The sequence below is a fragment of the Ursus maritimus genome, unplaced genomic scaffold (assembly GCF_017311325.1).
Source record: "Ursus maritimus isolate PB19 unplaced genomic scaffold, ASM1731132v1 scaffold_23, whole genome shotgun sequence".
In the NCBI taxonomy this organism is placed as follows: domain Eukaryota; kingdom Metazoa; phylum Chordata; class Mammalia; order Carnivora; family Ursidae; genus Ursus; species Ursus maritimus.
Window position 1 is genome coordinate 41,487,919 of NW_024424786.1, and position 25,805 is coordinate 41,513,723.

General features: G+C 38.2%; 1 protein-coding gene across 1 annotated transcript in view; it reads left to right on the forward strand.

The window, feature by feature from the left end:
- The window catches only part of CUNH11orf80 (chromosome unknown C11orf80 homolog), a 98,900-nt gene that overhangs the window by 53,880 nt on the left and 19,215 nt on the right, over nt 1-25,805 (forward strand). The window contains exons 4-11 of the mRNA XM_040639488.1: nt 442-551; nt 7,532-7,615; nt 8,790-8,845; nt 9,525-9,596; nt 10,983-11,175; nt 19,118-19,268; nt 21,164-21,310; nt 25,287-25,408. Coding sequence (XP_040495422.1) covers nt 442-551; nt 7,532-7,615; nt 8,790-8,845; nt 9,525-9,596; nt 10,983-11,175; nt 19,118-19,268; nt 21,164-21,310; nt 25,287-25,408 — 935 coding nt within the window. The remainder of the gene's footprint in view (nt 1-441; nt 552-7,531; nt 7,616-8,789; nt 8,846-9,524; nt 9,597-10,982; nt 11,176-19,117; nt 19,269-21,163; nt 21,311-25,286; nt 25,409-25,805) is intronic.

The following is a 25,805-nucleotide window of genomic DNA, read 5'->3' on the forward strand; positions in this document are numbered from 1 at the left end:
ATACTGTATTAGGTAAATGCTTGAGAGGGTCATTCTTGAACTTTTCTGCTTTCGGTGCTAAATTAGCTCACTTACTGGAATTGTGTTTATTAAATAATGAGTTAATTTATTTAAAAATACAAGATTATAAGCTAGAGCTATCAGCTTTGAAGATTTCTGGCTTTGGAGATGACCTTGTGGAAATTAGCTGAAAATTCAAATTGATTTAGCAAATGTGAAAAATTAAAAACACGAGATTAAATGTCTTAACCCCATAAAGCAATTCCAAATGTTCAAGCAATTTGCTGATGTATAGCCATTTCCAGTCATATTTTAAATTTTGCAGATAATCTTTTCATCAGGGAAATGCCTTCTTGGCTCATCAGTTTAATAAACAATTCCAGAAATCCTGGTGCTTATCCAAACTGCTTTTTCTTTTTGTTGCCATTTCTTCTCACACAGAAATACAATCTATACTCCCCGGATTCTCTGCAAAACTGAATTGGACCTCAGAGGAAGCCAGCTGTTCTCAAGACATATCAGGGGTAACACCCTTCCAGATGATTTTTGAGGCAGGTTTTATTGTGGTTCTATAAATTACTGATGTCTTAATTCTTATTTTTCTACAAATCCAGTAAAGCTTAAGTCCATCACAGTTGAAATGAAATAAGGCATTGGTTCCTGAACTTCTCTGTGCAGATGCTAAAACACTTGGTAGCTTCCAAAATACTGGTATTTGTGTCCCACTCCAAGAGGTTGTGATTTAATTAGTCTAGGGTCCTGGATTAGTTTGTTCAGGTTGCCATTAAAAAAGAAAATACTACAGGGGCGCCTGGGTGGCTCAGTCGTTGGGCGTCTGCCTTCGGCTCAGGGCGTGATCCCAGCATTCTGGGATTGAGCCCTACATCGGGCTCCTCCGCTATGAGCCTGCTTCTTCCTCTCCCACTCCCCCTGCTTGTGTTCCCTCTCTCGCTGGCTGTCTCTCTGTCAAATAAATAAATAAAATCTTAAAAAAAAAATGTAGATTAATTCCTTTAAAAAAAATACTACGGATTGGGTGGTTAAACAATAGAAACTTACTTCCTCATACTTTTGGAAGCTGGAAGTTTAAAGTGGCTTGCCACTTTTCCCTTACACAGCCTTTCCTCTGTATGTGGAGAGAGAGCTCTCTGATGTCTTTCTCTTCTCATAAGGACATCTGTCCTATCAGATTAGGGCTGCATGTTTATGACCTCATTTAACCTTAATTATGTCTTTAAGTCTCTCTCTCCAAGTACAGTCACATGGGGGGCTAGGGCTTCAATGTGTGAATTTTGGGAGACACAATTCAGTCCATACTGATGTGGCCTGGGCTTTGGAATATTTTTGAAATCTCAGATGGAAAAAAATCCCAGATGACTCCTAATGTGCAGATAAATTTGAGAACCACTGAAACAAGCCATTATTTGAATGTGGATTTCCTGAAAAAGAAAATAAAAATGGGTTCTTAATGCAGGTCCTATTTGGATACATTTTTATTAGGTTGACTTAAATATCTTTATTGATTTATTTGTAGCTCAGATTTATGAATGTGACAGTTGAGTTCTCCATTCCCTTTAACAATTCTCTGATCCCCTATCTTTCTTTTCTTTGAATTTGTGGAGACATAAATAATTAGAATATATATATTTTTAAGATTTTATTTAGGCCCGCCTGGGTGGCTCAGCCGGTTAAGCATCTGCCTTCAGCTCAGGTCATGATCCCAGGGTCCTGGGATCAAGCCCTGCATTAGGCTCCCTGCTCAGAGCCTGCTTCTCCTTCTCCCTCTGCTGCTCCCCCTGCTTGTGCTCTCTATCTCTCTGTCAAATAAATAAATAAAATCGTAAAAAAAAAGAGAGAGAGAGCATGAGCGGTAGGGAGGGGCAGTGGGCAGAGGGAGAGGGAGAAGCAGACTCCCCGATGAGCAGGGAGCCCAGTGAGGGGCTTGATCCCAGGACCCTGAGATCATGACCTGAGCCAAAGGCAGTTGCTTAACTGACTGAGCCACCTCACGAGTCCCAGAACTAGAGTACTTTAAACATTCTCCCAAGAAGCATTTGGGAGGCCTTTCTTCATGTTTGGACAATTATATGTTCCTTCTCAAAGGAAATGGGCGCAGTATTGCAACAATAGATATCCCTGGCTGTGCCTTATCTTCTTTAGGGGAACGATGGGTAAACAATCTGGAGCAATTAATGGTTAGTCAGCTCTGAAACTATTAATTTCAAGTAGCAATAAAAAAAACAGATTTCAGTGAACCAAGGAAAGCAGTTCTAGAAAAAGAGATCATGTGTTTTAGCCAGTTTAAACAAACAATTTTTATAACTAACATATGTATTATTCAAGCCTCCTGACAACTCTGTGAAGTGGATAGAACAGGGATTATCACCCCATTTTATAGATACAAGAACCCTGAGATTCAGAGAGTTTGATTGACTTACCCAAGTCATATGGAAGTTAAGTGACAGAATTAGAATTTGAACCAAAGTTTTACTCATTTTAATCAGGTCTGAATATTTATTCACTCACTCGGGAACCTGTGTTTATTCAAATTGGCCTTACTTTGCTAGATGTTGAAGATACAGAGTCCCAAGGCATGTTACTTGATAAAGGAAAAGATAAACAAGCAAACAAATAATTATAATACGGTATAATTTGTATCTTGATAGAGGTAGGGTAAATAACGTAGAGGAGGGGTACCTAACACAATGGGAAGTGTCCAAAGTCTGGAGGTCTTGAGACCGAAACAGATTTTCTGGGTATAAGGGGTTCAGAGACTTGAAAGAATAGGAAGTTGTCTTCAGACTTGTCGAGTTTGTCTTATTTTTTTCCTTATTGCAAAAGCAGTGTTGCCCTCAGGAAAATCAAAGAGAGCATTTAGAACACAGATAATTTGACTTAATTGTGGTAGCTGCTGTTAACATTTTTGGTGTGCATCTTTTCACATAAGAGTGAGGCATTTCAATTTCAGGTTTTTAGAATAGTACAGTTCCAAACTATGGCCATGGAAATAGGTAGCTGAAATACGTGGATGTCAAGGTCATTGGAGTTGAAGAGGTCAGAAAATTGTGAGACTAGGTTGTTCCTTAGGCTATCAAGTTGGATGTGGAAGTCAGCCCAGTTGATGGCAGGTCTTAAAGTGCTGAGGAAACGTGAGTAGGCTCAGTGCCTGCAGTCAGCTGGCAGTAGAGGAGAAGTGGCAAAGAGCAGTATGACCTCAGAGGAACATGAATAAGAGTTCCCTGAAAGCATTTGTTGTTCCATTACATCTCATTGTCTCTGGTACTGTGAAGCTATTTAAAAGATACTTGAATGAAGAGAGTGAAAAGAGAGGAAGGGGGAGATAGTGAACAAATTCATCATAATACTTCAAATGGAGAGAAGAGTCAAGTAGCAAGGTTCATAGTAGAAGCTAATGAATGGAGACATCCATGAAAAAGCTATAGTAAATGATCCACTGCTTTGGGCATGTGAGGAGAGCTAATCCCAGGGAATACTGAAGAGAACTTCATTTAGGAGAGATGCAGGGTCTTGTGTTGATGCTCAGAGTCAGTCCTGAATCTGGGGTCCATTAGGCTGGGTAACATGTCCCTCCAAAAACAATTTGATTTTACAAGATCTTGAAAGCTTTTTCCATTTTTATATTTATTTTTGCCATAATACTAAGTGATAAAATTGATAGAGGTACACATGCATTTCTACAAATATATCTTCATGTTTATCTATCTCTATTTCTCTATATACCTATTTAACTAGAGACAGGAAGAGACAGAGGCTCAGACTGACTTTCTTCTAGACAGTCATATAGGGCCCATGACAACCTAAGTTCAGTTTGAAAATATAAAACAGCTCTGATATTATCTGTGATACAATTAGATTTGTATTTAAGGTGAAGGCTAGAACATATGATTCAGTAATGGTTTCTGCTGCCCAGGGCTGGCAGCATCTATGTTTTCCTAACAACACTTAAGTAAATTCACTGCTTCTATATGTATGTCAGGCTGGGGTACTGGGTTTCTTTCTTTTTTTTTTTTTTTTTTTAAGATTTTATTTATTCATTTGACAGAGAGACAGCCAGCAAGAGAGGGAACACAAGCAGGGGGAGTGGGAGAGGAAGAAGCAGGCTTCCACCGGAGGAGCCCGATGCGGGGCTTGATCCCAAAACGCTGGGATCACGCCCTGAGCCAAAGGCAGACACTTAACGACTAAGCCACCCAGGAGCCCCAGGGTACTAGGTTTCTAACACCCAAATCTAAAAGTCTTTAAAAGACTTTGTAGACATAGACACATTTTCATTCTCTCTCAGTAATTTATGAGTAGATTTTAAAAGGAGCTATTTGCTTTATGTTAACTATCCTCTGCTGATGTGATATTAGGTCACCTTATCTTCTCAGTCTGGATTAGGTACCAGTCCTTCTTGTGTATTTCTTTAGCATTTCTTATTTATGTAAATCATAGGACTTTTCACATTCTCATATACATTATTTATTTGTCTTCTCTTCTACTTAACTGTGAACTCTTCAAATTCAGATTGTTTTATTTACATGTGTAGGCCCAGGTTACATAAGAAACTCCATTAAGTGTTTTGAGTGGGTAATTCAGTAGTTTGCATAAGCTTTGCCTGTCAGGCTCCATAAAAGTGATGATAGATTATATAATATCCGATTCTGAAAGCTATATGCACAGATAACGAACTTTCTTGGAGACACAGCATTGCATAGTGGAATGTGGGCTTTGAAGTTAGATCTCGGTTTGAATCCCAGTTCTGCCACTTAACTTGCTATGTGTGACCCTGGACAAATTAAACAGCTTATTTAGTTTCATTATTCTCATAAATAAAATGGGGGCTATTTCCTACTTGCATATAAACTGTTTGGCATGTAGCAGGTGTTCAGTAAGTGGTAGCACTCATCATTATTAATTGTAGCCCCTCTCTGGTAGCTGCTCAAAGAATTTTCACTTACATGGTTGCCGTACTGCTAGATTTAATTAGCCCTTTCTGTGATGTACCCTATAATAACCAAGGCTACAGAAGTTGAAACTCTTCCAAGAAGTTGTTTTGTAAGTGCTAAGTACAGAAAATGCTTTGAAGAGATCATTGCTTTTCTACTATTTGAACATTTTATACTGAAGTTTTTGTTTTGTTTTTTGTTTTTTTGTTTTTTAAGTAGGCCCTCCACATAGGGTGGAGCCCAACACAGGGCTTGAACTCACGACCCTGAGATCAAGACCTGAGCTGAGATCAGGAGTTGGACACTTAACCGACTGAGCCACCCAGGCGCCCCTATAGTAAAATTTTTTAAATGAAGGATGTGACTATGATGTGTATGCTGCAGTTACTATTTAATCACCACTATTTACATGCATGAATAATCCTAGATCTGTTTCCAGAATTTTCTAATAATTCCCATCCACTTTTCTGATAATTTTTTGTAATGATTCTATAATAATCTTTCTAATTTTCACCAGTCATTGCATACTTCTTGATCTCATTTTCAGTATACTTACAAAAAGTATTGTAGTAATTTGTTCTTTCTGTTTCTTCCTCATTGTGTTACGATATGTTGCAGTCTAGGACCATTTTTTTCTTTAATATGTACCTACTACATGGCTCAGTATTCTCTGAGCCACCAATAAGAACTTACTGATTTTTTACTCTATTTCTTCTCATTTTTCTAGACTCTCCATTTTCTAAAAGACTCCTTCTAACTTTGGTTTAGGAACACTGTCTTAAATATAGTGAGTCATTATAGGAAAGTGTTTAATACTAAAGCTTTGGAGCCAGATTGGGTAACCTTGAGAAAATTATTTGACCTCTTTGAGACCCATTGTTTTTCATCCATAAAATGTGGGTTATATGTACCTAATAGGGCTTTTGTGAGGGGTAAGTGAGGTAATATAAGTAAGATACTTTAGCTCCATTCCTGGAATAGAGAAAGCCCTCATTAAATTGTAAATTTTATTATATTTGTAGGGAGGTATCTGGGTATATTGGAAAGAACATGGACAATTGGTATTAGACAGACTTAGGGTCAGATTCTGGCTCTATCACTGAACAGCTGGGTAACCTTAGGCAAGTTGCTTAACTTCTCCGAGTCTCCGTTTAAAAAAAAAATCTACAAAGAAAGGGTAGTAGTATCTGCCTCCAGGATTGTTGTGAGGTAATGTAGATATAGCATCTGCACAATGCTCTCTACATAGTAGGCATTCAACAAATGATATCTACTGTTGTTGCTATGTATATTATATACTTAAAGATTATTACTTGATCCTTAAAACAGTTCTGTGAGGTGAAGCGGGTAAGCTTTTCTTTTAAAGATTATTTATTTATTTGAGAGAGAGAGAGCACAAGCAATGGGGAGACACAGAGGAAGAGGGAGAAGCAGACTCCCTGCTAATCAGGGAGCCCAACGTGGGGCTCAATCCCAGGACCCTGAGATCATGACCTGAGCTGAAGGCAGATGCTTAACCGACTAGCCACCCAGGTGCCCCTAGAGTGATAACTTTTATCCCTGTTTTACAGATTAACAAATAAAATTCAGAGCAATTAAGTGGTTTTTTTTTCATGGTTATTTAAGTAACTTTTATAGAGCCAGTACTAGAACATAGGTCTTCTGACTTGTGAGCTTTTTGTTTTACAGCTTTTCCTAAAAAAATAAATGTTTAGATAAATGGATTGATGTTAAAAAATAGTTCCTTTTAGTGTCTGCTCCTCTGACTTCATTCTTTTTTTTTTTTTTTAAGATTTTATTTATTTATCCGACAGAGATAGAGACAGCCAGCGAGAGAGGGAACACAAGCAGGGGGAGTGGGAGAGGAAGAAGCAGGCTCATAGTGGAGGAGCCTGATGTGGGGCTTGATCCCATAACGCCGGGATCACGCCCTGAGCCGAAGGCAGACGCTTAACCGCTGTGCCACCCAGGCGCCCCTGACTTCATTCTTAATACAGATCAACTCACATCAGGATGGTAGAGCTAAGATAGAGTTACTCTTCTTAGTTCCAGTCTGAACTACTTTTAAATTTGTTCCAAAAGGTGGTTCTGAAATTGTGGATTTTACTCTCATCTTTGTTCATGTGTCTCCTGAAGTTCCATGAAATAGTTTAACCCAAGAAATGATAGCTATTAGATTGCCTTTTATGTCCAATTCTTAGACCTAAAGGTGTTTCCCCTTGGATGTCTAAAAAGCTTTCTGAGGGGCAAGTTACCTTTATAGGAAGAAATACCTTTATTTATTTATTTATTCATTCATTCATTCATTCATTCATTCATTTAAAGATTTATTTATTTAATGATTTATTTATTTTAGAGAGGCAGGGAGGGGTAGAGGGAGAGAGAATCTTAAGTAGACTCCGCATTGGAGCCCGACATGGGGCTCAATCTCACCACCCTGAGACCGTGACCTGAGCTGAAACCAAACGTCAAATGCTCAACTGACTGCACCACCCAGGTGCCCCAAGAAATACCATAATTCAGTTCATTTGTGCTCCTGAGTTTGTGTATGTGTGGTGGATGTTTTTGTTGTGTTGTTACAGGTTGATGAAAAGCCCAGAACTTTGATGACAGATACTCTGGTGATAAAGAATTTTTTGCATAAAATTGTCATGGTACACCCTAAGGTAAGCTGTTCTTTTGCACAGTGATGCTTCTCTTGTCATATGTTTTCAGGAGACCTCTACTCTGTAGGACATGAGAGGATATGGTTGGTCCTCTTTCTTTTCATGCTAATGATTACAACTTTTAATATTGAAGTGATTCGATTTCTTTGTCCCTAACGCAGTGGTGTTGTTGGTCATGTGACATAGCTGAGAGCCCTTGGATATAGAGCTTTCTTTGGGTTCTTGTTTTTACTTCCTTACTGTTTTATTGTATCAGTTTAGATACATTTTTTTTCCTCCTCTGTGCTTCATTTTTCTATTAAACCTGGATAATAAACCTTGATGACGATCTTCTTCTTTTCCAAAGTGACTAGAAGAGCAAATCAGGAAATTTTGATAAAGTACTTCAAACTTTGGAGAGCTATAATTTTTATTATTAGCTATAGTTAGGTATGTTTATAGGGATGCATACCATTAAGTATGCTTTATAACTTCTCCTTTTTTCTCTTGCTGACTTTCTACTTTTTCTGTCTTCAGCAGAGTTCAGTGCTTATTATGCTAGTCACTATTCTGAGTACTTTCTACACACTCACTCACCCCATGCAACAGCCCATGTGAAGTAGGTTTTATCATCATCATTCCCATTTTATAGCTGAGAAAACTATGGTACAGAGGTCAAGTAACTTGCAGAGCCAGCATTTGAATTCAGGCAGTCTGGCTCTAGAGTCCTCTATTACCCATTATGTTACATAGAAAGAAAAATGTAGGTCAAAGGTTGGAAATAATTAGAACAGTGAAGTAAATTGGAGGCAGGACAAAAGTCAGATGGGGCAGGGGAAGAAAAAGGAAAGGAAAAAGCCTGGAATGTTCTATGTACAAAAACAATGGAAAGAATAGAAAAATTGATAGTTCCTTTAAGGGGGAGAAGAGATAACATTGGGAGAAGAGCAGAGAATAAAGGGTAGGATTTACTGATAATCTATACCACTTGGAATTGAAGTGTAGGACTCAATATATTTAAGGTGCAGAATTTGAGCACAGATAAATGTTAATTGTGTTAATTATATTATGTTTAGGGAAAGTACAAGTGAAAAAAGGGGATATAAAGAATATCTTCCCCTTCGGGAATTAAGTATGGAAGTTTTTAATCTCTGTCCTGGTTCATGTTAAATGTCATACCCCATTTACTTTGCAGATTAAATTTAATTTCAGTGTAAAGGTGAATGGAGTCCTTTCCATGGAAATCTTTGGGTAAGTTCTTAAATCTATGGCTTATGTTTAGGCTGTGGCTTTATAGTTTTTCTCAGTCATTATTGTCCTGTTTCTAGTTGCTTCACAGTTTGACCCTTTTTTTTTTTTTTCAAGATTTGTTTATTTATTTTAGAGGGAGAGAGAGAGAGCTCGTGAACCTGTGCAGGGCGAAGAGGGGCACAGGGAAAGAGAAACCCAAGCAGACTCCATGCTGAGTGCAGAGCCTCACACAGGGCTCCAGGAGAGGCTTGATCTCATGATCCTGAGATCATGACCTGAGCTGAAGTCAAGAGTTGGTTACTCAACCAGCTATGCCACCCAGTTGCCCCACAGTTTGACTTCTTGACCCAAAGTCATCCTGAAACTAATTTTCTGAGACTCCCACATTTTCTTATTCTATGTTAGCTTTTATTTTTTCAGATTGAATAAATTTATTTCCCAATTTATTTTTATTTTTATGTTAGCTTTTAATGAACAAGTAGATTCATCTAAACATTTCACATCTTTTCCTCTCACTAGAGTGGGTGATCTTAAAGGTTGCCATTTTCCCCTTGGTTAATTGGTTATTGAATTCTAGTAATCTTTGGGAGGTGGTGGTAGTCATGGGCCAAAATTTGTATCAGGTAAAAATTGGTTTTAGAATATCTGAAATATGGCTTAGTTTTTCTTTGCTTTTCAGGACAAAGAATGAACCCACTTTGAACCTGTCAAATGGAATTGCTCTTGTTATAAGCTATCAGCATTATGTGAGGTGAAGGGTAAAAGCATTGTGGTCCCTCTCCATGTTTTAATCTCCTGTTATGAGTATGAATGTGGGTAGAAATTGAAAGTAGTCTCATTTGTCATTTCTTAGTGCCAGGTATCAGATTCTCTGTCAGAAAAGTGGAAGTAAAACTTTGAAGCTATTTATATTGAAAACACTTTTTATTTCTGGCTCCTTGAATGTATTTTAATTGACCCAAGGACATGTCCCTTCTCTTTCCCATCTGTAAATGAAACAAAACAAACCCTGCTAATTTCAGTCTTATTTACATATGAGAAGAGAGGAATGACTTCAGATGGTTACTTGAACTCTTGGCTAGAAAGATGCTATGAATACAAAGGAATTCTTCATATGTTATTTTTTGTGCATCAGCATTTTGCGTATATTTGGAAATCATCTCTCTCTCTACCTCCACCTTCTTCTACAAAAAAAATCCATGGAGAAGATGGTAAATAAATGGAATAGAACCCTCTGCCTTGCCTTCCTATGCTGTCCACCTACCACAGAATCCAAAGTGAACATGCACTATAACAAGAAAAAGACTAATTTATTATTAAGTCCAAGTAATTTATTCTTTATTCAGTAGTTTTTGACTCCATTTATATGCCCTGAAACAGCACTGGTAGTCACAGGATCTTAATTAAGGCTTAAAGAGACTGCCCATGGCTTTTTAGTCTGTTTTTTTACTTTTTTTTTTTTTTTTTAAGATTTTATTCATTCATTTGACATATAGGGAGAGAGTGAGCACAAGCAGGGGGAGCAGCAGAGGGAAAGGGAGAAGCAGGCTCTCCGCTGAGCAGGGAGCCTGATGCAAGGGCTCAATCCCAGGACCCCGGTGACCCGAACGGAAGGCAGACACTTAACCAGCCATCCAGGCGCCCCTATTTTTCCATTCTTAGTCAGAATTACACTTCAGATTAGATTTTTTTATTCTTTAATATGTGCAGGAAACAAAGCCCCCACCCCTTATCTTTCTTTAGTAGTCCTCTGCTATCATACAGTCTTTACAGGTAGACTGCTCATTATCCCAGATTTACTGAAAAAGTTTAAGCCTCTGAGCCAGTGTTTTGGACATATCATCCTGAATGACCTGACCAGTTTAAAGAGAGAGGAAAAGGTTCGTTGGGTGTGGAGCCTACTTTATTAATTTAATTTTATTTAATTTTATTTAATTTTAATTTTATTTTATTTTAAGTAATCTCTACACCCACTGTGGGGCTCAAACAACCCCAAGATCAAGAGTTGCACACTCTACTGACTGAGACAGCCAGGCGCCCCATTGTGGAGCCTACTTTAAAAAAAAGAAAAGAAATGAAAAAATAATTCAAGAACCAAAAAAAAGCTAAATTTGTCTTACCTGTTTTTTGACAGTAGACCAAAAGTTGGTACAGCTGAATTACTCTGCAGCAGAATCCATCCTGTGCTAGGACATCCAGTAATGCTTTTCATCCCTGATGACATGGCTGGCATGGGCTTGTTGGGAGAGCTGATACTGACTCCAGCTGCTGCTCTGTGTCCCTGCCCAAAGATCTTTTCCAACCAGCTGAATAGGATTTCTTCGGTTTCCATATCCTTTTGATGATAGAGTCCATCAAAATCTTCATTTTCATTGTCTTGAAAAATGAATTTTTTAAAGATTTTATTTGTTTATTTTAGAGAGAAAGAGAGAGATAGTGAGTAGGGGGAGGAGCAGAGGGAGAGGGACAAGCAGACTCTGAGCTGAGCGTAGAGCCCGATGCGGGACTCAGTCCCATGACTCTGAGATCATGACCTGCACTGAAATCAAGAGTTGGACACTTAATTGAGCCACCCTGGTGCCCCGAAAAATGAATTTTTATATCTCAGTTCTAAAAAAGCCTCGGCATATAAACTCTGTGCCTAGAAGCCAGTATGATTTGTATAAAAACAAAAATACAGTATGAAAGCCAAGCTTGAGAATTTTTCCAAAAAACTGAAAACTATAAAATGTGCCACATATGCCATATGCTTTTCATGTAATTTAGTATGACTGAAGCATGGAATGAATGGCGCAAGCAGGAGAGATGAGGCTGGGAAGGTAGTTGTAGTTGAACATGGCTCTTGTGCCACACTTAGGAGTGTGAACTTCATTCTCTTTATAGTGGGAAACCATTGGATGTTTTAGGAGACTTAGGCAGATACAGTGGGGTAGGAGAGAGAAGTCAGTAATCACTAAGTAAATAAGTAAGTGACCTGGGCAAGAGATAATGCTTGTCCGAGTTAAAAGTGTGATGAGCATGGAAAAGAGAAACTTACCACTCGAAGGAATGAACATAATGAGGCAACCAATTCATTGTCAGGGTAAGGAGAGATTAGGGGCAGGGAATGGCCAAAGTTGATGTCAAGATTTCTACATCCAGAAGAGGCAAATCTATAGAGACAGAAAGTGGCTGGAGAGGGATTTTTGGGGGGTGATAAAAATGTTCTAAAATTGATGGTGGTGATGGTTGCACAACTTTCTGAATATACTACAGCCTATTTGTGCACTTTAAATGGGTAAATTGTATGCTATGTGATATGTTTAAAACTCAGTAAGCTGTTTAAAAACAGAATAGTGATACTGTCAATTAGATGCAAATCATAAATGGCAGATTTGGAAGGTAAAGAAGATTAGCTTAGCTTTAAACATGTTAAGTTTATGATTCCCACAGGACGTCCCTTGAAAATGGCAATCCGCTACATAGAAATTTTGGTCTGTAAATTGGAAGTGATCAGATTTAGAGATGAATTTTAGAGCCTCAACATTTCCGCCATAGGTTTAATATAGCATAGTGCTGTGGTTAGAGCATGGCACAAGAGTGTAAATGCTGGATTCACCACTAATTGGCTGTGACTTTATACAGCTTACTTAACCAGCCTAAGCTTTTATTTCATCAGCTTTAAAACAGATAATAATACTTCATAGATTTATTTCCCCTTGCAAAGGTTTTGTTGTTATTATAGCTGTTCTTTTGGGATTTGTTTGTTTGTTTTAGGATTGATTATATACTAACCTGTGTGAAGCTCCTAGCATACTGCCTGACGTATATAATAAGTGTTCAGTAAATATTAGGCACTATTGTTACATGATTGAAGCTATAAGAGTAAATGTAGTTATAGTAGAGTATGAAGAATAAGAACAGAAGGCCAAGGTCATGGAATAAATGTCAGCTGAAAGTATCATTAGGGAGGAGGAAGGAGCGGGATGGTGATAAAGACTATGCATGGACATTTGGATTTTAAAATCTTAATATCTAGGTCATATAGAAGAGTATAAAGTAAAATATAAAAGTTTCTCCTTCCTCCTCATCCCATTCCCCAGAGGGAATAAGGCACATTTTTTATCCTCTTGAAGTTTACATTTAGTGGGACTTTTTAATAAATAGATGTCAGGTAGTGATAAGTACAGTAAAGATAAAATAAAGCAGGTAAAGAGATAATGATAGGGAAGTTATTTTAAATATTATAGTCAACGAAGACTCTAGGGAGGTGATGTTTTAGTGAAGAGAAAGAGAGCTAACAGAAAACTCTGGTAGGACGTCAGTTTCTGAAAATGGCAAACTAGGTGATTTAGACCCACCCTCCCATTGAGGACAAATACTGGATGAAATATTAAAACATCATAAAAGAATCCAAGAGCTAGTGAATAAGGAGGAATTTCTGGGCCAACATAGGAGAAAACAGGAATTACAGAAAGCTTGAGCCCAACATTGGGGGCTGCTTTTGCCCTGAGGTCATTTGCAAATTAGAACAAGCAGTTGAGAGGCTAAGAAGCACTGCTGATGTAGGACAAGAAGGCCAAAGAGTTTAGGGCCTGCTGAGCTGGGGTGCTGTTAAAAGCACCTCTTGTTTTGGGCAGGGATAACTAAAAGGATACACTTTAAGGAGTAAGGTGAACCTGAAATAAACCATCCTTCACATGAACTCATATTTTTTGGGTCATCTGGGAAGGCTAGAAAATCTTAAACTTTCAAAATGGATTAAGATGATTCTAGATTTCTAATTCTCCCAGATGCCTTGTAGAAGCAAACAAAAATTCTAGGTAGATAGATGACCACATCTGCGCTTCAAATTATTTAACAAATACTTTCAAAAAATGTCCAGCTCATGTGCACATTTCTCTCTCTCTCTCTCGCTCTCTCTCATACACACCCCCACACCCTCCCACCCCCACAGCTAGGTAAAAGAGTAGACAAGGTAACATGAACAAGAGCTAGCAAAGACAAAAGCAACAGAAGCACCCACTGGGACTCCAGATATTGGTAATATCAGACATTGATTTTAAAAATAGACATTATGTTTACTATGCTTAAGAAATTGAAAGCCAAGCTTAAAAATCATGTCAGGGAACTGTAAACTATAAAATGTGACATAATTTTTAAAAGAACCAAGCAGAAATTGTAGAACCAAAAAATACAATGACCAATATTGAAATTAAATAGGCAGGTTTAACAACAGATTAGATATAGCATAAGTAAATTTGTGAAGTAAAAGATGAGGATAGCAAAAACTTGGTAAAATAAAGCAAAGAGAGACAAAAGTATGGAAAATACAAAAGAGAGGTTAACAGGTGAGAGGAAACAGTGAGACCATTTAATGCCCCAAAGGAGAATAGAGAGAATGGGGCAGAAGCAGTCTTTGAAGAATTAATGTCTGAAGCAACTAAAACAGATTTCAGAGCTCAATAATCAAGCAGGATAAACAAAAAGATATCTATACCTGTAGAAAATCAAAAACAAGGAAAAAAATCAGCTCAGGAAGATGGATTTTCTTCAAAAGAGAAACAAATTGACAGCTGACTTCCCCATACCTACAGAATATAGTAGTATAATAGTGTTAATGTCCTGAAACTAAATAATCAAGCTAGAATCCCATAGCCAGTAAAAGTATTTCTCAATATAAAAGATAATGAACTTACCTATATAGATTAATGTCATAATTCATACAGTAAGAAGAATTAATTCAACTAACTTTAGAACATAGTGTTTTGACATACATTATTGGTGGGATATACTCTAAGGATGACGTGAACTGTAAAGCACTCTTGAAATTCATTTAGTGGTCTTGATTCTTAGTAATAACATTGGTTTTATACTGAAATTGTATACGTACTTATTATAAAACAAATAATTATGTTAACATTGGTGGGAACCAAAATTTTTAGCATAAGATAGCAGATATAGGAGTATAAATTCAAAGAAATATTTTTATTTTGAAATTAAAAAATATTTTTAAGTAATCTTAAAGTGGAATTGAAGATAACAATGTGTACCCCCAAGTTTTCTGACTTTTGAAATTATGTATTTCTTAGCTTTGTCTGCTAAACAAACAAATGTAGGAACAATGAGCACTCCTAGTACCCAGAATGTGTTCTCTAAATGTCATTGCTCACTAAAAAGGAGGAATGACTGTTTCCAGGCCTAAAGTAGAAATGTATAAGATGAGGGGTGCCTGGGTGGCTCAGTCAGTTAAGCATCTGCCTTTGGCTTAGGTCATGATCCCAGGGTCCTGGGATCAAGCCCTTCATCGGGCTCTCTGCCCAATGGGGAGTCTGCTTCTCTGTCCCCTCTTGCCCTCCCCCTTCCCCCTCCCCGCTCATGCTCTCTCTCAAATAAATAAATAAAATCCTTAAAAAAAAAATGTACAAGATGAGCCTGGGTATCTTATGTTGATCCAGAAAGCAAAGAAGATATCAACGTCCATGAGATTATGTCAATTTCAGAAATTCTACTTCCAGCCATGAACAAATATCAGGGACTGGATTCAACCTCCTACCTTGAACAATTAAAAGAAAATGGACAAATTATATAAACAACAGATAGTATAGGACAGAGGGTCTAGAGAGAGGAGAAACAAATAAACCCTGTGTTACACCACTGTACTACCTAGAGAGAAGTTCATAGGGAGGGGATACCCAACAAGTGTCTAGTGGATCTCTCTGAGTTGAGAAGACAAAGTTCAGAGTTTAGGGAGGCCCAGGCAGCTAGAACTTATAGAGAAGAGTACCAAAAAGGAGATAAATACACAGAGAGAGCTCCAGGCAGAGGAGAATTCCTGGAGTACACACAGAGCTGGGAATGGTTTCTGTTTCTACCAGGCAGGATAGAAAATCTCGTATTTCATAAAGTATCAGTTGGGAGTCCTAAGAAGGGTTTGCCTGAATATAGTGGAGGAGTTAGCCCTAGCCCTAGCTTCCCTAGCCCTAGCTTCCCTGGTCCCACCTTACAAAGCTTAAAAGTAAGACCCAAAAGGCTTAAATTATTCCCAAGTAACTTTATAGTGTCCCAGAAAAAAATATTTACAGGAATACAAAAATGTCCTGCATTCAACTAGATAAACTTCACAATGCTGGGCATCCAATAAAAAATTACTTTGCATGCAAACGAGCAGGAAAATAGGACAAAATAATGAAAGAAAAAAAATTGGTTAATGAGAACTGCCCAGAAATGACATAGGTAATAGGATTAGTAAACAAGGACATTAAGACGGGTATAACTGTACCCATATATTCAAGGAGTGAGAGGAAAAAATTGAACATATTAAGTAAAGACACAAAAAAATATTAAAAAATACCCGAATTGAACATCTAGACATAGAAATGACAATTTTTAAGATGAAAATACACTGGATAAGATTAGTGACAGATGTACACATTGCAGAGGAAAAGATTAGTGAGCTTGAAGACATGGCAATAGAAACTAAAATGAAACCAAAAAGACTAAAAAAGTAAACAGAGCTTCAGTGAACTGTGGGATAACTTCAAGTGGCCTAATTCAGGGACATGTAATTGGAATCCTGCAGGGAGGGAGGGCAGATAACATATTTGAGGAAATAATGCCCCCCAAATTTCCAAATTTGGTGAAAAGTATAAACCTGAAGATGTAAGAAGATCCACAAACTTTAAACATAAGAAACTTGAATAAAATTATATCAAGACGCACCATAATCAAATTGGCTAAAGCCAGTAATAAAGAAAAAACCTTAAAAGTGGCTAGAGGTAAAAAGACACATTAACATACTGGGGAACAAAGATGAGAATTAGGATTTCTTATTGGAAACTATAAGCTAGGAGAAAGTGAAGCAACATTTTTATTTTATTTTTTATTTTTATTCTTTTTAAGAGAGGGCACATGAGCCAGGGGTGGAGGGGCAGAGGGAGAGGGAGAATCTTTTTTTTTTTTTTTTTTAAGATTTATTTATTTTAGAGCAGAAGGGAGAGTGAGAGAAAGAATCTCCTACAGACTCGCCACTGAGTGCAGAACCCAACACAAGGCTCAATCTCAGGACCCTGAGATCATGACCTGAGCTGAAACCAAGAGTCAAATGCTCAACCAACTGCACCATCCAGGCTCCCAGAGAGGGGGAGAGAGAATCTTAAGCAGGCTCCACACTTAGCACAGAGCCTGAGATGGGGCTTGATCTCATGACCCTGAACATGAGCCAAAATCAAGAGTCAGACACTTAACCACTGAGCCACACAGGTGCCACTGAAGCAACATTTTTATTTTATTTTATTTTATTTTATTTTATTTTATTTTATTATTATTTTTTAAAGATTTTATTTATTTATTTATTTATTTATTTATTTGAGAGAGAGAGAACACAGAGGAAGAATGAGAGGGAGAAGCAGACTCCCCGCTAAGCAGGGAGCCCAATACGGGGCTTGATCCCAGGACCCTGAGATCATGACCTGAGCCAAAGGCAGATGCTTAACTGACTGAGCCACCCAGGTGCCCCAACATTTTTAAAATAATAAGAGAAAAAAACTTAACTTGGATTCTATACCAAGAGAAAATATTTTTTAAGAATGAAGGCAAAATAATTTTTCAGATGTATAAAAGACTTCAATCACCAGCAGATCTGTATTATAAGAAATGTTAAAGGAAGTGCTTCAGACAGAAGAAAAATCATATCAGATGGAATTCTGCATCTACACAAATAAGAGCACTGGAAATCATAACTATCTGGATAGATATAAAAGATTTTTGCTGTATTTTAAAAAACCTCTTTAAACAATAGTTGACTTTTTAAAGCAAAAAAAAAAAAAAAAGCATGCCATCAGTATATACGATTTATAACCTATGTTGAAGTAAAATGAGTGACAATAGCACAAAGACCAAGAGGGGAGAAATGGAAGTATATTATTGCAGGATTCTTATACTTTATGTGTGTGAACTGTTATAATATCATTTCAAAGTAGACAGTGATAAAGTTGTGTACTATAAAGCCTAAAGCAATCCCTAAGTTACTACAACAAAAAATTATAATGAATAAGTCGAAAAAGGGGATAAAATGGAATTACAAAAAACACCCAGTCCAAAATAGAATCCAAAAATAGAGAAGAGGGAAATACAAGGAACAAATGCAAAACATATAACAAGATGGTAGATTTAAACCCAACCATTGAAGTATTTATATTAAATGTAAATGGTTTCAACAATCCAATCAAAAGATAGTCACACATTTTGACTCTTCAGACACTCCACTCTTACCGAGTTTGCAATACCTCAAAACTCCCCTCGTTCTAAACAATGTGCTGGCCTTAGCTCCTATGTAAATGTCTTGGATTTGTGATAGAGACTTCATTTATGGGTACTGTCTCCCTTTGTTCTACTGTGACTTTTCATGATACCCCACTGCCTATGGGTGAGGATTTTAATCTTCACACTTAATACTTCCTGTTTACCCTATTAAAAAGAGGATGAAAACAAAAAAAGATAAAGGAAAACATATTTCTGGTTTCTTTAGCCTTGGTTCAGGGAACTAAATATTAGTTCTTAACTGGATAATTTTGTCCTCAGAGGACATTTGGGAATGTCTGGGGACATTTTTGACTGTCATGACTCAGGGGGAGGGTGCTACTGGCATCTAGTAGGTAGAGGCCAGGGGTCCTGCTAAACATCCTAGAGTGCACAGCACATCCCCTGCAACAAAGAATTCTCTGGGGCGAGGGGAGGAGTGAAATCAAGAGAAGGAAACCATCCTAGAGGTGTGGCCCCCTTGGTCTTGGTTAGAGAATAGGGTCAGAGAAGGTAAGGAGTTTCCTTCTTAATCTGAATATACTCGATATTTCTTTGTATATACTTCTAGCATGTATCATACCGTATTTTACTGATTTTACCTGTATCTCTAGTACTATAAATATGATAACTCAAAGATAGGTATTAAATCTGAATATTCATCTTTGTATCCTCTAAATTTAATATGGTGTTTAGCCTGTAGTACCACTCAAACCTATGATGGAATGAGCAGGATCAATATGTAAACTCATTGTCCCAATACTATACCTGTAGCACACACTTATTAAACCCAGAATAATTTCTAGGGATTCTAGTGGATCTGTCTCTGGTGCCTCACACCTGTATTCACTGTGGAAAGGCTTAATACGTAATCATCTAGCACCCTAGTTTATTTCTGGGAGTGTGAACCAGGTCAGTGTTATGTTTGTTTTATGCAAATGAATACATTGTCATAAAAAACTAAAATTTGGTAGTTTTCTTTAGCAACTATACATATTTCTGTATGGACCTTCAGGTCTGCCTCTGATATTGCCAAGTCAGGAACAGCCAACTACTACTGTCTTCAAAGATACCTCTTATTTCATTGACTGGAAGAAATACCACTTGTGTATGGTGCCCGATTTGGATCTCAATTTGGATAGAGGTATATCTCCCTCTCTTTGCACAGGAATAAAGAAACCTGGAGAATATTAGAGAAATGCAAAGAAATATAAATAGCAGGTGTACATAAAAAATAAGTTGATCTGATGGTTTAGGTTGGGGGCCACTGGTGGGGGTCTGGCTAAGTTTGAGAATCTATGTGAAGTGCAGTAAACAGGTCAATAGTCAAAGCCGCATTAGAGCTAACTGTTTTGGTATTACATGTTAATGCTGCTTTTACTCTCATTTCCTCTACTGTCTCCTCTCTTCCTGGTCCTCTTGAGGTAGTCAGTAGGCCTCCATCTTGTAAGGACTTGTTCAGAGGGTTTCTGTTGTACCTTAGTCTGTCAAGTCTGGGGTTTTAGAAAGGTTAGTAACATCATTGAACTATTGTGGAAGAGAAATGTTTTCTAATGAAATGAGAAAATACACATAAAATTACTTATAAAAAATTAAAACACCATATAAATTCAAAGCAGGAGTATAAACCATATAGTAATCAACCTAGAAAGCTGGCTGTAGTATTCATGTAGAGCCTGATCACATTAACTTTGGGTGAATCACCCTGGGAGTTGGATGCTTAATAACTGGACCAAAAAATAAAACTGGAAAGTAGGGATATGCAGCCACGAGGTGGATCTAGGAGGTTTACAGTCTTGAGCTTGACCGTTGTTCGCTAGAATCCTCTGAAATTTAGAAGGTACTCTGGTAAACTGGATGCTGAGGAAGATGACCAGTGGGGAAGAGGCATTCTAGAGCTGTGACTGGTATGAGAAGACTGAAGCCTCCTGGGATGGAGAAGTATCTCAGGGGGAATGATAGAATCCTCTCTAAGAAGTAATCCTCAGAGTAAGGATTTTTTTTTTTTCTTGAGTAGGTAGTTGTTCCAGAGGGTGCATTGAAAGGAGGGTGTCTTTGAACAGGGCCTGTGGAGGTGAGTGGTTTTGTGAAGAAAGAATGCCTGGTCTTAACAGGTGGGATGTCATGCCATTAGAATTTTTGAATCTCTAGGGCTCTCCGTATCTCCTTTTCTCTTTCAAGTTTTATTTTCACGCTTTGTGAATTTCCTTCATTTTTTGTCAATTCTTGATGCCTGAACTTGCTCAGTTTACTTTGGAAATGAGTAATGTAGAAAATGTCCCCTCATCTTCTTCCCTCCCTCATTACTCCAAAGGACAGAACCAGAGTCCACATGGAGGTACTTCTCTGTATGGATCTTGGTGGAATTTAGGACTATCATGATTGTATTCTAAAGGGTCAAGGTGCTAGAAAGTGACTGTAGGGCATCAGATTACCTGGGAATACAAATATAATATAGTAATGTGGTTAAGAACACAGATTTTGGGTCTGTCTAAAACAGTTCCGCCACTTACTGCCTCATGTTGGGCAATGTATTTAATCTATTGGTGCTTTTCTTATCTGTAGAATGACATAAGAATATGTCCTATGCCATAGTGTTGTTGAGAAGTCTAAATGTTTAGATAGTCCATGTGAAGAATTTAACACAATAAGTGGCATGTAGTAAGCATTTAATACAAATTAGCTGTTGTCATTATCATTACTCAGGTTTGACTCTGACCTCTTCCTCTTACTAGTGATATCTACCTTAGAAAGTTGTATGGGGAATCAATAAATGTTTTATATTAATGTTTCCCAATAAATTCTAAGGAGTGCTATTTGGTTTGCATTTTGCACACCCAGTTATTTTGATGTTCCTTCTGCGAGTCGCTATTATTTGCTTCCATCATGTGGATAGAAAACAGTTTCAGGAGGAGAAGGGACTGTTCGAATTTAGATCTGTCTCAGATCCTTCTTTGTTTGAGGTATACGTTCTTTATTCACTTAGCATTTCAAGGGCTTTACTTATCTTAGAATACTGTGTAATATCTTGTCCTCCAGATTTGGTGCTTCCAGATGTGAGTTATCAGGTGGAATCCAGTGAGGGAGATCAGTCTCAGAATATGGACTCCCAGGGACAAACTCTGCTGCTTTTTCTCTTTGTGGATTTTCACAGCGGATTTCCAGTCCAGCAAACAGAACTGTGGAGTAGGTATAGGGGCTGCCAGTTTGGGTGTGCTTTAATGTTAAGAGAGTAAATAAAGGGAGACTTTATATGATGCAGATATTTGAATTACATATATTTCTGTAGAATAATGAATTTTAATGAAAAACCTTGCCTAAATAAGTTAAATTATATGCTCTATGGAAAAGGAACATCACTTAAATGATGGTATTCCCAGATTTAGTTGGCCAGAGATTAGTGGATTTCTTATAATGGTCTCTACAGAGTCTGTTACCTTAGATGAGTGGTTCTCAACCTTAGCTGCGTGATGTATTACCTGGGGAGCTTCTAAAAAATGCCCACACCTCACTCCCAGGGATTTTGATTTCCTTGGACTGAGGCAGGTTTCAGAAATCAGTATGTTTTTAAAGCTCAGGCCTGAGAACTGTCCACCACGTTATCGCTTTTCCAGGTAGAATCAAGAAACATTACCGGTGTTGCTTGGCCTTGATGCAGCATCTCTCTCAACTACAGCATAAGGAGGTGTGGGAGTGTATTGGTATGACTATGTGATTGCCACATAGACCTCTGGAAAGGGAGAAACTGAAATTGTTCAGGCATACAAAGGGGGGTGTTAGAGTTTATCTAACAAATTGGTGATAACCTGTTATCAGAAATGTTTTCTCTTTTTGGTGGTCCATGAAACACATGTATCAGAATCACCTGCATTATTTGAAAATGTGCTGCTTCCTGAGCCAAGGATTAACTCATTGTTTTTAGAGTGTAAAAATATGGTATGGCTCAAGAATCCACATTTTTAATAAGATTCTCAGGTAATTTTTAAATATAAAGTTGAAAACCACTGAGTGTGAGTGTGAGTTGGCTTTTATGCATTTTAATCCAATGAACACTAAGATATAAATTTTAGTGCTTTTTTTTAAGATTTTATTTATTTGAGAGAGAGTGCAAGCAGGCGGAGGGAGAGGGGCAGAGGAAAAGGGAGAAGCAGACTCCCTGCTGAGCAGGGGGCTTGATCCCAGGGCTCGACCAGGGATCATGGTCTGGCTGAAGGCAGATGCTTAACCAACTGAGCCACCCAGGGGCTCCAAATTTAATTGTTTCTCAATGCCCTCCTAAACTTAGAGGGAAATAGCAAGAAGTGGAGCTTATAAATGTCTGGAGAAAGGTTCATAAGCCTCCCTTTTGGTGCTCCCAATATGTTTCTGTGTTCTCCGTGAGCCAGTGTTTTTTCTTGGGACTCTACTCTCCATTCCAGTGCTTGTTTGGTGTGGCCCTGCTCCCACTGAGTCATGAGAGAAAGGAGACAGCTTACATCCCCAGATCAGAAGAGCTCATGTTGACGGGTGCCAGCTGTTTATTGAACAAACTATTGTCAGCTGTAGGATTCTTCCTGCTGCCTGCCTTCTATGCTTCTCCTATCTTTCCCCAGTATCTATATATTGTTTAGGAGAGAAGCACACTGCTTTCCTGGGCTCTGGCTTGTAACTCTTTATTTGAAGAGCTTTTGTTGTCTGGTGCTCCATTGTTCCATTCATCAAGGCCCTGGAATGGGAGCAGAGAAGTGACCCAAACTAATGAGGCTGCCAGCAGGGAGGACAAAGTCAGGATACCTGCGGTTGTTACCTGGCCTGCACTCATACAGACAGAGGCTGATAAGAGAAGCATCTTAGTACTTAGTGAAAAGGACTTCAGGGTAGTAGAATCAAGAAAGCTGGGTTTAATTTTAGTTCTGCTACCAAATTGCCCAGTGATTTTTGGGAAACAAGTCACATAAATCATCTGTTCTTCCCTTTTCATATATAATGTGAGATTGTTAGACTAGGTGCTATCAAAGGCCCTTCCAAGTCTAAAGACCCTCTTAAGACTTAAGATCTATCTTTTGGCAGGTTTTTTTGTCGTTGTTGTTTGGTTTTGATTTGGGTTTTTTTTTTTTTTTTTTTTTTTTTTTTTTTTTTTTCTTTTTTGAGGTCTGCTAGAGGGATTACCACATTCAGTCTTCCCTAGGATGACATAAAGTCTGATACCATTTTCTGAATCCTATTACACCTGAAGAGCTCAGATTCCTCAAAAACCAGTGTTTCCTGTCATTCTTGTAGTATGTGATAGTTTATACATCTCTGCTTAGCTTGACTCTGAAGGCCTGTAGCGTCTCAGGTAGTGACACTCGATATAGGATTAAATAGAAATTCATCACTGCATTAATAAGCATACTAAGTATCTTTTTTAAAAAAAAGATTTATTTATTTGAGAGAGAGTGGGGAGGGGCAAAGAGAGAGAGAGAATCCTGAAACAGACTTCCCTCTGAGCATGGAGCCCAATGATGATGACGTTGGGCTTGATCCCAGGAGTCCGAGATCATGACCTGAGCCGAAATCAAGAGTCGGCAGCTCAACGGACTGAGCCACCCAGGAGCCCCCGTACTATGTATCTTTTTAAATTTCCTTACACATCTGGTAGTTTAGGGCTAGCCTTTGAAAAAGGATGTATGGTGAAGGTAGGTAGATATAGATATATGGATAGAGATACGGTAATTTTATCTTCTTTTCCCCTTATTCCTTCTCATATCCTTGAAAGCTTTCTCTAGAGCTGCTTTTAGGAAACAGATTGTGCAGAACTACAGTCTGTTTCCATGTGTCTTAAAAAAATCACTTAACTGGCCTCCTGCCCACCTTGTCATGGTAACTTTTCTATGATTAACTCATTATTTTGCTACAATGTTAAAGGCATCTGGTAGTATCAGCAGTTTTAGGGGAACAAACTTGTAGCTTTTTAATTAAATGTCTGCTTTCAAAAGGGGCCTAACTGATTTCTTGAGGCTATTCTTAGCACCAAACAATAGAAAACAGTAATCCATACGATATCATCATAGCAATAGCGATGTTTTCCCTTTGAATAATGCAATGTACATTTCAAAACACTTCATATGTATTATCCTAGTTTATCTGCACAACATGCCTGTGAGAGCAGGTGGTATAAAGCCAATTTTAGTTTTTAAGTGAGAAAAGTGAAGGGACTTGGTCACCACGTTAGTGGTAGAATTCACTCTAGAATCTGTGTTCTCCAGACTCCAATTTCGGACCCCTTTTGAGCAGACCACATTTTACATTCCTTTCTGGGAAAGCATCATGGTGCCTTGTGGTAGAAAACGTACCTTCTGGTTTGCATTTTTAATGCAGCCCTGAGAAAAGCCAGCCAGCTGTAGGCTGCTTCACCATACTGCCTTTGAACAGACTATTCAGGGGAGAATAGAAAAACAGTGAAAAATGCAATGTTAATTAAGGAGTACTTTCTCAGGTGTAAAGTGAATCTGTCTTCCCATGTCTGTTGTCTCCGGGTATTCCTTGCTAGCCTATTGTTGGATGGCATATTTTGCCTACTCTTACCTGTTAGCTTTTCTTCTGAGGTGCCTATGGTTAGTTTATCAGAAACAGCCCCCATTTAAAAAGACCTTATATCAGCAGTCTCAGAGTCATCTTAGTGAGTGTTAACTTTTTCTGTCTCACGGCATATGTGAAAGGATTGAGACCCCGACAGTAAGAGTGGCTCACCACAACAGTGATACTCGCACAGGAAGGGAGCAGGGTAGACACACTCTCCAAAAGGCCTTTCCTTTTTCTCTTCCTCCTCCTATCCTTTTGAAGTAACCAGTATCATTATTTATAGTATGTGGTATATATTTCTGTTTCTGATATGAATTAAACAGGATCCCTCCCTTGTTTCTTCAAGAATAATGTCAATCTTCACATTTAATTTTTGAAGTCTCTTTCATTTGTAAGTGGAATTGGGTGGGTTTATAAGTTGCTGGGGTTTTTTGTGGGGTTTTTTTGGGTGTTTTGGTTTTGTTTTTTGTCTAAAAAAGTAATTATTTGTGGATAGGCAAAAGTGGTCTCTTCTTCCAAGAGGCCTCTTTCTCATTCCTGCCCTGACTCATAGCACATAACAGCAGTCTTGAAGTTGGCCATTCTCATTCAAGGTTACCAATATTTTCCCTCCCTTTAGGAGTCCACACTTTGCTCACTACTCATCTCAGTGCCATCCTGACGGAGAGCCACAACGTAGTGCAAGATTCCGTCCAGGTTGCCGTGGACCAGGCCTTGGAACAGCATCACCACGCTACCAAGGTAATAAGAAATCCATAACTCCTTTTCTCCTACTCTAAGAAAAAGAATTAGAGGATATGACAGAGCCTGAGAGCCCTTCTTCCTCTTTTGTCACCTTGGCTGGTCCTTACATTGCGTCTAGCCTAGGAACTCAAGCTTTAACTTAGGATATGTCACTGTAACCAGCTTGTGTTACACCTCCTAATAGGTGAATTTGAGGAAATAAGGACAAAATAATAGAGAAAACTGACTAATAATGAGCCTTTTCCTTATCTGTCTTCCCTTCCCACACATACTTCTGGAGCTACTGCTTCACTAAATCATTCTTCTCTCATTTCCTAATGCTTTATAACATTACTTTCTCTCTCTTTTTTAAAAGATTTTATTTATTTGAGAGAGAGAGAGTGAGCAAGAGAGA